Consider the following 18,230-nt stretch of genomic DNA (forward strand, 5'->3'; position numbering starts at 1 on the left):
TTTCTGACATAAGGTCTACAGCTTAGGCTGGCCTCAAATTTGCTGGGCAGGCGAGAGTGACCCTAAACTCCTGATTCCCTTGCACCTCCCAAGTGGTGAGAGTATAGGCATGTGTCACAATGCCCAGAAATTCTGGAAATTCTTTAGCTTTAAAAGAAAAAAATCCTGTGGGGTTGCCCTCCTCAACTTCTTCCAGGCTTTCCCTAATTCAACCTAATTCAAGCAGGGGTCCCTGCTTTCAGTTCATTGGTTGGGTGTAAGTATCTGCTTCTGTGTCAGTCAGCTCATTGTTGGGCCTCTTGGAGGACAGCCATGCTAGGCTCCTGTCTGTAAGCACATCATATTAGTAATAGTGCCAGACCTTGGAGCCTCCACTGAGATGGATCCTAAGTTAGGCAGGTCACTGGACCTCCTTTCCCTCAGTCTCCTCTCCATTTTTGTCCCTGAAGTTCTTTTAGACAGAACAATTCTGGGTCAGTGTTTTTGACTATAGGATGGCAACCCCATCCCTCCACTTGATGTCCTCTCTACTGGAGGTGAACTCTACTAGTTTCTTCTCCCCACTGTTGGACATTTCATGCAAAGTCCCTCCCTTTGAGGCCTATTGAGTCTCTCACCTACCAGGTTCCTAGTACGTTCTAGAGGGTCCCCCACCTTCCTGGTTGCATATTTACATTCATTCTGCTGGCCCTCGGGGCTTCACTTCTGTCCCCCCTCCCCCATATCTGATCATGTTCGCCTTCTCCCCTCCCCTTCCCATCTCCTACCCAGATCCCTCCCTTGGGGGGGGGGGTGAGGTGGGGGCATCTTTTTGGAGACTGGGGAGGAGGAAAGGGATGAAGAACTGTTGAAAGGTAGAATGAGATAGGGATAACTACTGGACTGTAAAAAAAAAAGATTAAAGATGATGATGATGATGATAAAGTAGTAGTGGTGGTGGTGGTGGTGGTGGTGGTGGTGGTAGTAGTAGTAATCCTGTACCAACTGTATCAGGGAATGAACTTAAGGACATTGTCAAGTGGAATACCAGTCCCAAATGACACAAATGACTTTGAATGTCTGGGACACCTAGACTAGCCAGAGCCAAACATCAGCAGCACTGAGATCAAGGGCAATAAGGGTTGCTTGGTGGGGACAGATAGGAATGCTCTAGTGGATCTATTGCACAACAGAGTGAATGTGTGAAATGCCAGGAGCAGAGCCCATGAGAAAGCATCCTTGCTGATGCCAGAGCTCCCTCCTCCTCCTGACTCCCTATGACCAGGTTCAGTTCTTTCACTGTTGCTTTGAGTTCTGTCTGCAAAGTGCTCAGCAGTTCCCTACAACCTTCAAAACTCAATTCTTGGGGGCTGGAGAATGGCTCAGTGGCTGAGAGCACAAACTACTGGAAGACATAAGTTCAGTCCCTAGCACCCACACAGGTTGCTGGTTCATAACCACCTGCAATTCCAGCCAAGCTACAGGATCTTCAAGAGAGGCTGTACCTCTGGACTCTGACTTACGTGTACAGACCCACAAATAATATACATATAAACATAACTAAAAACAAAATGTTAAAAAGTCAATTCTTGATCTGGCCTCACCTGACCCTACCCTGTTCCAGAGTCACACTCACCAGCCCGTAGGACCCTGCCTGCCTTCTTGCTGGCTGTTTCCTTTTCGAATGGCCTTGTCAGTGGCACTGGGGCAGCACACCCTCAGGAAATCTGCCAGATGCAGCTCTCTCCGCACCTGCTCAGGAGTGCTTACTACTACCAGGAGGAACTAAGGCAGAGGGTAGAGACTTTGGCAATTCACCATTATAGGCCTACCGTCTGGCACATAAACATGTGGACCTGAACCCAAGGGCAGGGAAGTCCAGGCCCTGTGCCTGAAGACACAGACCTTTCCGACTGGAGAATGAGGAGGACTGGAACCGTATGGAAATCTGTAGGATGACTGCTAAAGCCATGTCTGGCTGTGAGGCTTCACAAGAACCAAAGATATACAGGCCGCCACAGCAACAGGGTCAGGCTTGGGAAAGTCTTCAATCACACCATGCAGCTTTCATATGAGCAACCCTCTCCCCCTAAGTTTTTTTGTTTTGTTTTTTAAAGTTAGTAACATTTTAAAAGGCAGCAAATTCAAGTCTTCTAGTTAATAAGCAAGAGGGCACAAATGTGGACCAGCTCAACAAGCCTAAAGTTTGGAGTTTCACAAATAAATTGTAAAGAAATGTTTAAAATTGCCTGAGCCTAATTTGATTCTCCTAGTGAATTCCAATCAGGACTCTATAATACATAATTATTTCCTCATTTCTGTGGCCTGTGTTCTCTCCTTTTTAATTATGTACATGCATGTGTCTTTGTATGCAGGTGCCGAGGGTGTCAGATCCCACAGAGCTGGAGACAGTTGTGAATGACCTGCCTGAACTCAGGACTTTGGGAATGGCAGTGTTATCATTACTGCCCCATTCTGTAGCTTTTCCACTGTTACAGCGTCAGCTCCTGGAACTAGATGCAAGTGTGGGGACCCCATGCTCCCAGCTAGACTTGTAAAAACAATGATCATGCCAATCATCCAAGCATATTCAATTTGTCCCTCCATACATGATATTCTGGAAATGCAAACCTACAAGGAAGTCACATGGTGTGGCAACAGTGCTTTTAGGTCAACTGTGCCTCAGAGGCCATCTCAGATGCCACAGGCTACTCTATTTTCAAGTTTCAGGAACAGGCAATTTCAAGCACTAGAACTAACTCATAAGGACAGCGTGACTCACGCTCATTGAGATCCACCTCCATTTTGTCCTCTGTGTTGGCACTGCTGGACTCGAGCAGGTCCTGCCTGGCCCCGTCCTCTTCTTCAGAGTCGGTACTTTCTTCACTGTCCGTGCTGCCGGAGCTGCAAAACAACACTGCGACATTTACGGCTGCTCCACCAGAGACCAGCCGTGTCCAGAAAACTCTAAAGGTCACCTAAAGGGTAGAAGCAAGCATACTGCTCTTCAACTGGACCATGTTCACCTATGACTGCTTCTTAGAGGAAGGTTTGATGTGTGCCAAAGACACTAAGAATCTTTCTAGACCTTTCTTTTGTCCTTTTTTTTTTTCAAGACAGGACTTCTCTATGTAGTCTTGGCTGTCTTTGAACCCAAGAGATCTGTCTGCCTGGGATTAAAGGTATGCTCAACTACTGCCTGGCCCAAATCTTTCCTTCTCATCATCCTGTATACACCAGAGCTTAGGGTGTTGACTTCCACTGTCTATGTACAAACTCCTGATATGGCTTCTGGTTTGAAAAAAGTTTTTCTGAACTAGGAGGATGTTGCTGACGAGACACTACTTGCAGGACAGAGATGGTTCTGTGAGTAAATGTGCTTCCTGTCAAGCCTGACAAGCTAAATTTGATCCCCAGGATCAGTATCCAAAAACAAACAAACAAACAAACAAATTGATCACTCCAAGATGCCTCTGACTTGCACACATGTGCCATAGCATACATGTGCAAGCACAAACATGTTCACCCTAAATAAATAAATAAATAAATAAATTTTCATTAAGTTACTTGCAAAGGAAAACCAAGTTAAAAGAAAAGAAGAAAAAAAGATTGAATTTTAAGTTAGCATGAAAAAGGCCTGAATATGGGATCAACTTCCATGGCTCTTGTGTAAAGAGTCATGCTGCTAAAAAGACAGAGCAGACCAGAACATCCTCCCTTTTATTTATTTTTTTTTTGCTTGTTTATTTAATGTATGTGGGTGTTTTGCTCGCACCATTTCTGTGCCTGGTACCAATAAAGGCCAGAAGAGGGCACTGAATCCCTCAGAACTGAAGCTGCCATGGCTACGAGCTGTCACGTGGTACTGGGAATCTAACTCAGGTCTTCAGAATAAGCAGCAAGTGTTCGTAAGCACTGGCTCATCTCTCCAGTCCTCCATCCATCCTTTTTTTTTTTTTTCCCTTTTGGCTTTTTTGAGATGGGGGTTTCTCTGTGTAGTCCTGGCTGTCCTGGAACTCACTCTGTAGACCAGGCTGTCCTCTAACTCCGAAATCTGCCTGCCTCTGCCTCCATTTATTTTTTTAAATACCTAATTATTTTGTCCTATGTTCATTGGTGTTTTGCCTGTATGTCTGTCTGTGTGAGGATGTAAGATTCCCCTGAAACTAGAATTATAGACAGTTTGAGAGCTGCTATGTGGGTCTGAGAATTGAACCCAGGTCCTCAGGAAATGCAGTCAGTGTTCCTAACTGCTGAGCCACCTCTCCATCCATTCTTAAGAGCATTCCTCCTGTTAGAATAAAGCACTGGCCTCGGGCTCAGCCTACATTGGTGGTGCCATGGCTCACCTGGACCTCCTCTGGGATTCTGGGGTAAATGCAATGTGCTTCTCCTCCCAGATGTCCTCTTCATCAGAGCCGCCATCATCAAACTGCTGTATCCGTTCTTTACAACATGCTTCAAACAGGGCAATATTTCCCTACAGAAAAAAAGTAAAGAAAAGAGAAAAACACAACTGAAGTCAGAACTATCTTCTCTCCCATATTACCAATGAAAATTGTGATTTTACATTTGCTTTTCAAAAAATGGTACCTATCACATATGCCCAAATAAAGCATAAACATAAAATAAAATGTTGGCTTCTGTGTAAGTAACAAAAAATTCCTGGGAAAGATTGAATTTTAAGTTAGCATGAAAAAGGCCTGAATATGAGCTCACTTGTTCCTCACAGGACTGCCCATTTCATTCTGAGCTTCCTCTTTGATCAAAGATAAGTCTTCAATATGACCAACAAGGAAATGACATGGGTCCTTCCTGTTACCAGCCCAGAAAGTCATAAAGAACTGCTATAACCTGAGGAGTTATTCTACCTCACCAACAGCAAGTAAAAGCAGATTCTCATGATATTCAACCTAAAATCAGGACAGCCCCATTAAAATGCCACAATGTCTTGTTTATAAGAGAAGTCTGGCAGAGAGCTTGATATTGATCCAACTTATGTTCTTTTCATGCAACAGAGATGAGAAACCAAGGCCAAATGTCTGTGGTACAATCATAGTGGCAGGGTCCTATTAGCCAAGGTTGCAAACTCCTACTTGCAGGTCCAGGCAGACATCATGAGCAAGTGATACTCATTAGGATAACTGGGATGTGGGATCCCATAGGGCAAAAGAGCCTACAGCTCGGGACAACCACTTGCAGCCTCCAGCAAAACTCAAGACAATTCTCCACTTCTCCAGTGGCACATCACAACAGAAAGCGTTTATACTTACACTTTCATTTGTATTGAGAGTAAAGTTGATATCTGACACCCGATCAAAGGAAACACTATGAAGAAAACATAAGAATTGTTGTCATCCATAGGTGGCTATAAACAGTGCTCTGAAATCCTCACAATTTCAAGTATTTATATTATCAATGCACTCTGCATGAGTAATGCACAAACCCTCCTTGCTGTATTCAATGGTGCCCTCCCTGGTACTAAAGAGTGGATGCAGGGAAGAGTTGAGATGGGAGCAGCTGAGATGATGCTTTGAGGCCGTGACACCTTTCAACAGCGCATTTCTAACTTCTGTGCTAATTATGGTTGCAAGGATCACAACAACAAAACCAAGAAAAAAGCTTCCAAACAATCAAGTCCAAACATGAAAAAGCACAAAAGCATTGTTAGGTACTGGGACCAATTCGTACATGAAACACACAGGCAATCCTGCCATCCTGCCTCCTTGAAAGCATGACAGGGATGGGTAAAAGCAGCCATGATGAGCTACATGATTATAAACTGTGGGACAATGTCATTAATCGTCAAAGCTCCGTTCTAACCAGTTATCAGGCTAAGCATTTGTTCTAAAAGAGAATGTCAATTCTGAACTAGTAAAACTAGAGTCCAGATGGGGAAAATCCAAGATGTCAAGAGGAGATGGGGTAGGGATAGGGTGTGTGTGTATTCTGATCCTACGTAGATTGTTCACATAGCAAACAGATCAATGCCTTGTATCGTGTTTTTCTATCTGGATAGAAATAAGCCAATGAGGGGAGTCGCTGGGTGTCTTAGTGCATGCTGTTTACAGTAGAGCCCCTGCTCCAGAGTGCCTGCAGAGCATGTTCATGCAGTGCACTGTGAAAAGATTTTAGCTTCCCAGAGTCCAAACTCAATGTGTAATAAAACACCCTACACTAGCTCAAGTCCCATACCTGCTGCAAACTACTGCTATGGTGCCTCAGTGGACTCAGTGAGAGTCACTACCTGACATATAATCACAGTGGCTTAAAATTTCCCTTCACCTCTGTTCTCAATAACCAACGATCTTCATATTGGGTGGTGTGTTCTCATTCCCAGGCAGGATGCAAGATGCTGGTCCTCCATTCTGCCAGTCATCTGCACATCTCCTTTCTCTGCTCTGCCAGTTTCTAATTCCCTCTCTGTCTTTGACCCCGACTACGGAGCAATGGTTAAAGTGCTTGGCTTTTGTAAAATAACCCAAACCTCCTTCCTTATAGGGACTTCCCCAGAGCAGAGAGCACATACAAGCAAGGCTGGTTGGTCCTGCTGCCCTGATCATCTGCAAGAATGCAGTACTAAACAATGTGCTGGACAGTCGGTGACACCTTGATCAGGAAGCAAACATGGGAAGGAATTACAGAATCACTTGTAGTAATGGTATACCGAGAAGAGCAGAATAGTAGCTGGGGTCTTTGTAAAAAAGGTAAGCTGGAAGCAATGGCAGGCATCTATCCTACCATATTCTAACTTAGCAAGCTAAGACAGGAGGATGCTTGAGCTCACAGATCCAGCATCAGTAGGGGATAACACAGTGAGACTAATCTCAAAAACAAAGATCACTTAATAAACACAAGTCCCTAGGAAAGGTTCCAGTGCCCTGTCCAATCCCCAGGGTCCCTTGGCTCTGCTCTTAGTTTTGTATCAATCACCAAGAAAATGGCAGTGGGACCTACAATTCAGAGAAGCTACAAAATACATGCAGACAGGAGAACCACAAATATAATTACAAAGTGTGTGTGTGGGTGGGGGGGGGGCGGACATTAAGGAAATATTAAAATATACTCACTTGCCAATGTCGTCTTGGTCTGCAAACTTCTCATCGTTGAAGCCAAACTGGTCAATAAAATTGGACGTCATTTGTTGCATCTGATAATCAGAAAAGGCCTGGCAACCCCAGGACCAGTGACAGTGACATCATGATTCTAATGACATTCTATACACTATTTGCCCATTTGTGTTCCAGAAAACCACTTTAACTCACACAGCCATGGAACTTAAAAGGTTGGTGTGTTTTTCTTTAAAAAAAGAAAAATCAAATAATTTCAGACATGTTTTACCCCAAAGGGGGAAATTTTTGAAATATGATACACAAACTGCTCCACTATATATCATTAAGAAATAGTCAAGAGATCATAATGTAAAAAGTGCCGACTACTATAGTCTTTGGACAGAGAACTGGGTTAGCCTTAGTGTGAAGAGGTAAGAGACATGTAAGTCTGAAATTATCAGAAGTCTCATCATCTCCAGACACAACCAACAGTATCCCAAAATATAATATGTGCTAACCACCCCCAACTTCCCACCCTCCCCCTAGCCCCCACCATTTCCCCATGCCCATCCACCATAGCAAAAGTAGCATCAGAGAAAGCAAGACTGATGGACATAATCATGATCCTGCAAATGAAGTGCTGGCCTAAGTCTTGGAGGCTAAGAACCGTCTGAGAGACTTCTGCACAACCTACCTGAGAGAGAGAGAGAGAGAGCAGGAAGCTTTAACCTCCTCAGAAACCACTCAGAAAAGCCTGGGACACTGGAAGGTCTACAGAGAGGCCAATTCTATTTCCATCAGTCTTGGGTGAGTCTTCCCAGTTGGAAAATAGGGGAATGTTATATGGGACCCACTGAACTGCTGCCAGTCTACTTACGGCATCAGGAAACATGCCCTCGCTATAAAGACATCAAGTGTCACCTCACGTCCTCACTCTCACCCAGACAATGAATATAGAGCACAGGACCACCCTTTGAGTATTACATGTGGCCAAGGACAACAGTGGGACCCTAGGAACAGCACTTACTAATGGGGGCTTTTGAGGCCACTGTCTGCAAAGGAGGAGGATGTAATGGAGTCAGGAGACTTCTTGGGTCCCCACTTCAGCAAAGCCTACAGCCCCAACCCTGCACTGCAGAAATACCTCTGTCATGCACCTTCACCACACTAACTCTCATAGCAGGGAATTATGGCATGGATAATCCAAACTGTATGAATTTAAAAATAAACTTCATGTTTGGCTTTGGAAATTACATTTGCTTAGGTGTGAAAGCAAAACAAAACAAAACAAAAACAGGGAAAAGCCAACCAACCCTGACTACAGTGGCTTTGTACAGAACTCACATCACTTCCTATTAGGCTCAATCACAGAGATGGCCTGACATGAGTTCATGGATGTGTGAGGACAGTGAGTGTGGGTAGGGTCTGGAGCACAACTGAAGCAGGCATGGGAGGTTGGTTAGACAAAAGCTGTAGGTGACAGAGCACTCTGGGTGAATAGATGGGAACCAGGCAGGCAGCCTTCACAGCCACATCATCAAAAAACTGAAATCAGCTCCTCTGACCTAGAACCTTATAGCTTACTATCAGGGTGTGTAAAAGACCCATGGGGCCATTCTGCTGAGCAATCAACACAAGACAGACTGTAGATTTATCTAGACTAGACATCTCACAGAGCAAGGTGAAACTCCCTCCCAGAGCTCTGTTTTATAGACACAGGCTTTCCTCAAACTTTTCATTCTGTTTATAATACAATTCTTTGGAAAGAAAGAAACATTGTCTGAAGTTCACAACCAGCAAATATAATGCAAATGTATACATACATACATACATACATACATACACAGACAGATATATTCATGCGTATACACATGTACTTTTATTTATCAACCCTATGCATCTAGACAGACCTACAGCAACTGACAGAAGCCCTCATCAGTTCTCAGTCTAGCATAGTGCCAGGGAAGATAAAAGTAGCAATGAATTTCCTGCTTGTATATGCTTTCTATTAACGTATGGAAGCCAGTATGCCCAAAATGAAGAGCTGTCATACTCTATAAGCAAAGTGCTGCCAAAATCATATGTCTCAACCTAGAAAGCACATGGCTGTAGTAATATTAAGGAGCACTGTTCAGTACTGCCATCTTGGCTTGGGTGAGCAGCAAGCTCTAACATCGCCATCCTCTTAGCACAGAAACGGTTCTAAATTCAATCTGACCCATTGGCATGTCCCAAGCCTGCATGTGATGGGAGGTGCTAGAGGTGTCATCTTACTCTGACACCCATCCACTCAGTGAAGGGAACAGCTTATTCCTTCCACAGTCTAGGAGATGCTAGGAAAGCAGAAAGTACTAGAGCAGAACATAATGGCCAGAGGCACATCTGTCACAAGGCACTGGCTCACTGCTCAGGCCACATCCCCGACAGGGTTACCATGTTAATAACTGTCCTCACTCTGCACACTTGGGCTCTGAGTAGGAAGCCTAACTTCAAACAGGAATGAGAGCTTTAACAAGGTGCTATCTACAAACTGACACTGGGCTAACAGTGGAGACCAGGACGAAACTGTTAGGGTAACCTAGAACCTCTTTCTCCAGGAAAATGTTTTGGATCAGATTCATTTTAAAACATAATTAGTTCACAGTGTAACTATGTAAAAAAGAGCTACTGTAAGCCTGTCAGTCAGAAAAGAGTGACTAGTAATTACTCCATACATGTGGAGGTCACATGTGGTGGATGAAGCCCCTAAGCCTGGGCTGTCTCAGGATGACAGCTTTGTAGACTGGATTGAATATGAGAGAAAACACCCCAGACATGGCTCTAGAACCAGGTATCTAGAACCAGGAATAAGCAGGCAATGCACTTTCTAGATGCCTAAAAATAACTTCTAGATTACATAAGTAGCTGAAAGTTTAGGCATCTACAAAGTCTTCAGTTTGATTTACAGGGGTGGGAAGAAGGCATGTGTGACAGCTTACCAACATGGTCAGGAAGATGCTAAAAGCATCCTTCCTACCTACCTACCTACCTATCCATCTATCTATCCATCCATCCATCCATTCATCCATCTATCTAAATTACATTCATTTTGTGTGTGTAAGTCAGTTTAATTCTCTCTTTCTACTATGTGTGGGTTCTAGGCTCAAAGTCAAACCCGTGGGTTCAGCAGCATCTCAATGGCCAAGCCACTTCATTGGTCCAGGCATCTTTTTTCTTAGTACTATTTTAATACTATATTTTAACTGGTACAAACCACCTTGACAGTTCACATTTGATTCACTAAGCTTTGTTCTAGGGCTACAGCAATGCACTTGGGCTCATGCCTGGTCAAGCTGAATGAATATTCTACGGTGTAAAAGTGACAGTGCAGAACATTGCCAACAACACAGGGCTGCTTGCAGCAGTTTGCTGTGTTGGATTGCCTAGGCAGCTGGTGCTTCTTGAAAGCAAGATGTGTTCTGTTTAAGGCACTGATTTTCCACAGTGCTCCCTAACTCTAAATTTAGGAGAATGGCTGCCAAAAGGAGCCAGTGTCAAAAAGAAAAACAAAACAAAACAAAAACCAAAAAACAACAAAAAACAAACAAACCCAGAAGGAAACCAGGAAGTACTATAAACTTTCACTTCCAATCCATCTGGGAAAGGCTAAAGGCCTCAGCATCAAGAGCAAGCAACTGTTCAGAAGTAATGATGGGCATGCAACTTGCAAGCAAAAACCAACCACACAAGAAAATCACAAGTCCACAATGACCCCACTGCGACTGAGAAGTACGACTGAGAGTCCGAAAGAAGCCAAGCACCATCAGTATATAGTGTAGCAATGTTTCCTTAATCCCACTGTCACACCAATGCCTGGACCAGACAGCTAAGGACAGCTTTCCCTCATGAACAGGAGACATCTACTTCTATTCTGAACTCTCAAACTCAACCTCCAGTAGAAACATAAATTCAACCATCAGTTTTCCAAGAATGACTAAACCCAGCTGGCTGGTGTTTTCGCTCCTCAGGAATAGCATCTCCAGGAATTGCAGAGGAAGAAGGAAGGTATTAATGTTGATCTATTTTTTTGTTGTTGTTAAAAAGATAAAAATGTAGTCAATATAAGGAGTTGATCAATTTGGGGGCAGAAATGGCAAGAATGCTTTCAGCTAAAACTTCATTTAGATGCCATGTAACACAATTAAAGAGCACCAAGGAAGGATTATCTAGATCACCATGTGGTCCAGATTACTGCACAAAATCCACTCCAGTGTTCTCATCTCATTCTTATTTCTGTCCCTCTTAACCAAGGTCTGTGCTGGGAATCTAAGTAATGATGCACTACCATTAAGGCCCAGTCAGCATGTGAAGTGACCTGCTGACTACCTAATTCATGCAGTGCACAAATGTCATCATTCCTCACTGTTTCCCAGAACACAACAGTATCAGCCTACCTGGCAAGGCCCCAGACCTCTCTGTTCCAATCATTTTGCCTAATTGGTAGCAAACCCAAACCACATTCTAATGGTGACAGATGCTGATCCCAAAGGGCAGCTAAACTAAGCATTTAAGATAAAAACAAATAGCAAAGCTTTAGGTGTGACTCACTTGCTGCAAAGAGGAATCCTGTGAGAAACCCGTGTCTTTAAAGTCAATTTCATCATCACTGGATGAATGAATATGGCAGGTTGTAACCTATATGCATAAAAATGTAAAAAACTATTTAACATTGAAAAATGTTGAACATTTGCATCAGCATTTTTATGGAAAAAAACATTCAGCTTTTGTTTCAATATACTAAAAACAAACAAAAAATCCAAAATAAAAACAAAACAAAAAACAACCAAAACCAAAATACAAACAAACAAACAAACAAACAAAACTAACAACAAACCCAGAAATAACAGTTAAGTGGTCAAGCACACCCAGTCAATCTAGAGTCCACTCTGGCTACCCACCCAGCTGGCTGGTGTTTTCGCTCCTCAGGAATAGCATCTCCAGGAATTGCAGAGGAAGAAGGAAGGTTCCTCCATTGAAGGGGGAAGGCAGAAGTAACAGTGAAGTGCAGATGAAACAAAAACAGCAGGTATGCATCAGGCCTTGTGGGCAAAACACTGCTCTAGGGATCACTCATGAGCCACAAGGAAGGTCAACCGTATAGATAAGCATTTTACTTCCTTCTTAACTTTCCTGCCTATACCAAGAAAGGCACTGGCCTGGCTACAAATGCTCATTCAACAGTTTCCTGATCAATAAAAGACCCTCTGAAAATCTGCCCTCCCTGTCCCACAGAGAATAAGTAGTCTACTCTCTATAATAACTTAAAAAACAAACAAACAAACAAACACCCCACCCCCATACACACACACAAATAAAAAACCTACCAACATGAACTGCTCACCATTCATGGCCAACTGATATAAGCACCAACCAAGCCCAGCACTGATAATAAATAGTTTTTACTGCTAGCACATATAACAATAAGCGATCAGTGAAATTCTAGAAGGAAATGTTCTATTTCTGAAAGTCACTTATACTGAAGTCTCTTAAGAGTTCTCTATACTGGCTTACCAAGTAGCCTAGGCTTGCCTCAGGCTTGATCTACCTGCTTCACTCACATTCCCAAGAGCTGGGATTATAGGCATGTGTCCCATGATGTCTGCTCTTTTGTTCTGGGTAAACGGGTACTACACATAAGTAAAACATAAGTGTTTCTCTGCAACTCTGAGGCTGTGCTTCATAGTCTGACATTAGCAAGCCAGTACATAGCATGCTAAGCCAATATATACTTGGGGTACAACCAAAGTACAGGATACAGAAACAGGACAATTTAAAGAAGTTAGCAGTCCTGAATGAGCCCCAGCAGAGACTTGGCTGCTCCCAGGAGTCCTCCTGTCTAACTGCAACTATGCTGCAAAGAATCCATCAGAGAATGGTTCTCAGTCTGTGCTTCTCAACCCCGTTGGGGATCGAATAGCAGATATCCCGCCTATCAGATATTTACATTATGGTTCATAACAGCAGCACAATTAGTTATGGAGTAGCCAACGAAATAACTGTATGGAGGTCACTACAGCATGAGGAACTATATTAAAGGGCTGCAGCGTTATGAAGGCTGAAAACCACTGCCATAGGCTTTTCTTCCCTATAAAAAACAAGAGTTAATCATGTCATTAAATAGAAGAAACTTCTGTGGAACAATGTGGCAGGGCCAGACACGTGACTCCTTTACAGGGGTTGCTTAACTGTTGCCCTCACCAATGGAGTTGGGGTCTTATTACTTAGGCTAGGTAGGCCTTAAACTAAGGATCCTTTTGCTTCAACTAACATCACACACACACTTAGTTTACAATGTATTCTCTAAAAATAGTTTTTAGCCAATCATGATTCCTAACAGTGCAATGTAGGCAGACCTTCAGCTGTGTTAATGGAGGGTGTGACTCTGAGGACACACACACAATAAGAATCTGAAAGAATGAAGTGAATTAAAGAGAGGATTTCATTGCCTCGTGGGGTATCAGAATTCCAACCCATTCATCACCAACTCTGTGCAGCCCGAGTACTTGATCAACAACACACACAGCCTTTCTGAGGCACCAGAAGCTCAAAAGTGCCAGCTTCATGCTCCTTCAGCTAAAACCTCAGCTGTTTTTTAATCTTGTTCTTAGCTGCTCAGCCACCCTCACATTGCACCTGCCCTACTACTTCTCACGACGTCACCATCAGCTGGTGAGTGAGTTAATGTCAGTGAGGCAGCTTTCCCTGTGTTTGGCCCAGAAGCCACAGAATCTTCCCACATGTACATGGAATTATGTCACTTTTTATGCCTAAACCTAGTGGTTTCTTATCTAAATGCAAAGCTAAAGTCCCACTGTCTGCGTCTGTCCTCACTTCTACTCGTATTTGGGCCACAGAGATTCTGTATCTACCTACTGCAAACATTTGCAGTCCCTCCTCTGGAGTCTTTGTACTTTGTTTCCCTCTGCAGGCTACACTACCTGCAATAAAGTTTTCCTTGACCAGGGTTTAAAAGTTTATTATTAGTCTGTCTCTGTCTGTAATGTGCTGTGGTGTGTGTGTGTAAAAAAGTATTGTAATACATATGTAGAGGCTAGAGGACAACTGTTTAGTCAGTTCTCAACTTCCATATTTACATGGATTCTAGAGATGGAATTCAGATCTTCAGGTGTGCTTACCTGCTGGGCCATTTCACTAGTCCATTGACAACCTATATCTGGAACTTCCCAATTTGCTCCCTGGTATTCGATCCTCAGCATTGTGACCTACAACAGGCTATTCAACAAAGCCCTGCTTCCCAAGCGTCTGTGACTCCCTTGCACTGCAGGCACTTGACTAGCACGGGCATGTAAGCAAGCAAGCTCTTCCATGACAGCACTCCAGCACTGCTAATGTGTTAGCGCAGGGGCAACCGAGTGACTGCTTTACCAAGGCTCCAAGAGAACACGCTAAGCATGAGGAGACTGCTGAGACTCATTAGCAATGCTACCATAACCTCCTTACTGGAACTCTTAAGTTTCTGCCACCTCCAGGGCTGGGGACAGACAATCTTGCTCATATCTTAGCTGGCTACATCGGCAGGAAATTCACACAAGCACATGCCTATCACTGCACACTACCTCCAGGCCCTGTCTGTCAATGATGGTAAGAAAATAGTAGTGCTTCTAAAATACTCTCTTCACCGGGGAGATAAGTAAAGTCTGAGACAAATTCAATTTCTCAAGGTAGTAAGAAACATTTTCCTTTTTTATTTAAGTCCATTTTTAGTTTGGAGGTTTAGGCAAAATCTAGGTGAAACTGAAACACCAAATCTTAAAGATGGGTATGGTGGTGCATGCTTGTAATCCAAACATTTGAGAGGCTGAGGCAGAAGATCAGAGTTTAAAGCCAGCCTGGGCTACAAACTGAAATACTACAAAAACAAAACTAACCCAACAACCCAGGCTAAAGCATACAATTTTAACATTCTAGCTCCCTCACAGTGGCTGCACAGGAACCTTCTGCACACATATTTAGCTGAATTAGAATGCTGCAGTGGGAGCCACAGGAGCTAGGGCCAGCACAGCTTATGATGACATGTGGTGGAGGTTGGGGGGAGTAGAAACTATCTCTTTGTGAACATTAAAATACAAATGGCCAAAAGCAACATACCAATGTGGTAACTCAGGTTATGAACACTCCACAACACTGCAAAGAGGCATCTGAGCCATCTTAAAAGCAACCCCAGAAGGCAGCAGATCCAGAAATCTATTTGGCATATCCAATCCATTACTCAACTGGTAATTTCACTGGGGAATGTGCTTTTACTAAGACCATAAACTGCATTCGTAGGCACTGTCACCTTGAAAACAAGGATAAACAAGGCCCACGGTATAATAGTCTATTGCCCTCCTAGAATATGTGCCTAAACCCACCAAGATAAAGTGACTATATTCTGGAGAGGGAGATAACCTGAAGGAAATACCTAAACCCTTCTTTGGTAGCTAGACTATCCTTAAATATTTAAGAAAGACCTGTAGTTCTGAAAATTCCCTACCTGAAAGGCTTATAGCTAAATGCAAAAATATGGAGAAAGTCTCTGGGGCCAAAGAACTGAAAAGGCCTTAAGCAAACCCAACAATGTCAACACAACACAATCTTGGGAGAGAAGGCAACCTAATAGGATGTCAGAACGATTTAATTGACTGACTGATTGATTAAATCTGGTTGTTTGGGAGGGGTACACACATTCCATGGCACACAAACTTGTAGAAAGTTTGGTACCTGCTCCAACTATGTGAGTTTCAGGGATCAACCCCAGATTAAACATGGCAGCAGGAGCTTTTTACCCACAGCACCATCTAATTATCCTGCTTGCAGGTCCATCTACATCCAATACCTTGCTATGCAGTCTGGCTTCTCTCAAGCCTACTGTGAGTATCTTCTACTCAGAGTATCTGTGGTCCAAGAACAACAACATCTCAGGGAGAAAGGAACTCTCCTTTGGTGAAAGATGGTGTTTATCCCTGCTTCCCTTCAATGCAGTACAGGTGGAAAAGCCTGCCAAGACAGAGCAGGCCTGCTTGCTCTGCGCTGCTCTCACTCATGCGCTCACTAGGTAGAACCTCTCTGACTGCATGCTCTACACTATATGCAAAGCAGCTGAGAACTGGCTGTGTGGGCAGCCATGGCAGCCTCCTTTACTACAGACTGCTCTCAAAGCAAATCTACCTAAGCTTTTTTTGGGTGCCAGGAGGAGAGCAGGGTAGGAGGGAAGCTTTTCATGTAGTTCAGGCCTCAAACCTGCAAAGTAGTGAAGGCCACCCTGAAAGCCTTGGGATGTCACTTGGCTGGGATCACCCTGACTCCCCTAATGCTGGCTTACAAGCATGCACTTCCATGCCCAGCTCTTACATAGGCCCTATGTTCCCACACCAAGTGCTTTATGTAACAAGTCAGTCATCTTTTAGCCCTAGCCTCAAACTTCTGATCCTCCTGTGGATTATAGGCATATACTAGTATGTCCCACAAGAAAACTGTTTTTTTTTTTTTTTTAAAAGCTTGGAAACAAGTTTTAAGTGGACATCTTCGATTTTTTTTTTTTTTTTAAATAACAGGCCAGGCAGATCATGAGATTGTATCTCAAAAAAGGGAACAAAATCAATCACAGGAGGATAATTTTAAAAGTGTCCCAAATAAAATATTCCTTAAAATACAAAAAAATGAAGGATATCATGCAGGTATCCCTAGAGTAGAACTTATGTAGGAGTTCAACCAGCAACAAAATATCTCAAAACAGGACAGTAGTGCTCTTCAGAGCTAGCCACTCAGTGCTAGCTGGGGTGGTTACAAACCCAGCCTCAATTATTATAACCAACTGACCAGTACAGGAAAGTCCAAAGCATACAGCTATGTAACATTTATAAAAGTGCCCTTCCTTGCTGGCCAGCACTGTTGACAGGAATGTGGGTTGGTCAGACAGGCAATGGCACAGACTGGAGCCATCAGACCTACTGTAACCACATGGCCACACAAAGCTCCCTTCTATAGTCATTTTTTTTCCTTGCCATACTTCCTAATCATGTATCAAAACCACCTTTAGAAAGTCATTATTCTACTACTCAAGTCAATTGGGAGACGAGGGCCAGCCTGTGCAGTGTGACATAAGATAACCTACTGACTTGGCAGCTCTTACCTGCTACATAATTTAGTAATGACTGAGGTGTTCTTCAGAGAAACCACAGTGACCTGTGCTGAAGAGCACATCTGAGTTGGGCCCTCACCCTAATCACCAGCTACCAATGCTAACAAAGATGCATTCTCAAATGCGAAAGCTAAAATAAAGGAATACTCATCTTAAAATTTAATGTGTTTAAAAACAAAAACACATTCCAAAGTCCAATTTTGAAAAATTATCAATGCCATTATTCCCTAGCTGAAAGTATCAATTCAACATTCATTCTAAAGCTGCAGTTTCAGTCATCTATAACTCTCTTCTCCAAAAAGTGTTCTAAAATGTGAATAAGCTGAACTCTATAATACTAGAAACATCCATGGGAATGTTTGGGGTTATAAGCACTCAGAGTGACATGAAGCCCAAAGCACAAAGCCACAGAACAAGAGAAAGGCAGAGGTGCAAAGGGAGCAGGACCCAGGCAGACACGGCACTGATGTGGACTGCAGTGGACATGGGTGGCTTTTTAGTACCTTTTCGCCATGTAAGGTAGTTCACAAGGAGGTGAATGAACAAATCAAGAATGCTGTGAATACTATCCTCTTCCTGCAAAGAATCACAAGCTCTTCTTCAGCCCATATTCACTGGGCCTAAAGGATAGTCTTTAACCCTTTTCAAGTAAATAGGCAATGGCCGAGAGCACCAAAATCCCCAGAAATGGAACCTGTGAAACCTACTAGATCTACCGTGTTCCTCTTGTTCGTCTCTCCTAAGGAGTTCGTGCAGAACGTCTCCCACCGCTCCCTGACTTCATCGGGAAGATCTTTAGAGTGAAAAAGGAAAAAAGGATTATAACACAGTGGGAGTTTAAGGGTACAGTCTCAGAGTAGCCACATGAACAGTACTTGGGGGAGTCCAATGAGCTGAATGAAGTCCCAGCTATGGCCAGCCCAGTGGTCCAAGAGAATGAGTCCAAAAAGGCCCAGTCAACAGACTTTTGAGCCCCAACCAACAGCCCCACCCCACCAACACTGCTGGCTTTATCTGGC

General features: G+C 43.4%; 1 protein-coding gene across 12 annotated transcripts in view; it reads right to left on the reverse strand.

Moving 5' to 3' along the window:
• Nucleotides 1-18,230, reverse strand: part of Ppp6r3 (protein phosphatase 6 regulatory subunit 3) — a 120,432-nt gene that overhangs the window by 12,349 nt on the left and 89,853 nt on the right. For 4 of the 12 annotated variants that reach the window (XM_029472606.1, XM_029472605.1, XM_029472604.1 and 1 more), the window contains 6 exons: nucleotides 17,919-18,004; nucleotides 11,619-11,705; nucleotides 7,050-7,147; nucleotides 5,253-5,307; nucleotides 4,329-4,459; nucleotides 2,762-2,883 (listed from right to left, as the gene is read on the reverse strand). In XM_029472606.1, the coding sequence (XP_029328466.1) occupies nucleotides 2,762-2,883; nucleotides 4,329-4,459; nucleotides 5,253-5,307; nucleotides 7,050-7,147; nucleotides 11,619-11,705; nucleotides 17,919-18,004 (579 nt within the window). The remainder of the gene's footprint in view (nucleotides 1-2,761; nucleotides 2,884-4,328; nucleotides 4,460-5,252; nucleotides 5,308-7,049; nucleotides 7,148-11,618; nucleotides 11,706-17,918; nucleotides 18,005-18,230) is intronic. The other 8 variants (XM_029472612.1, XM_029472611.1, XM_029472610.1 and 5 more) reach the window with 4 other exon arrangements.

This window comes from Mus caroli, chromosome 19 (assembly GCF_900094665.2).
Source record: "Mus caroli chromosome 19, CAROLI_EIJ_v1.1, whole genome shotgun sequence".
NCBI lineage: Eukaryota > Metazoa > Chordata > Mammalia > Rodentia > Muridae > Mus > Mus caroli.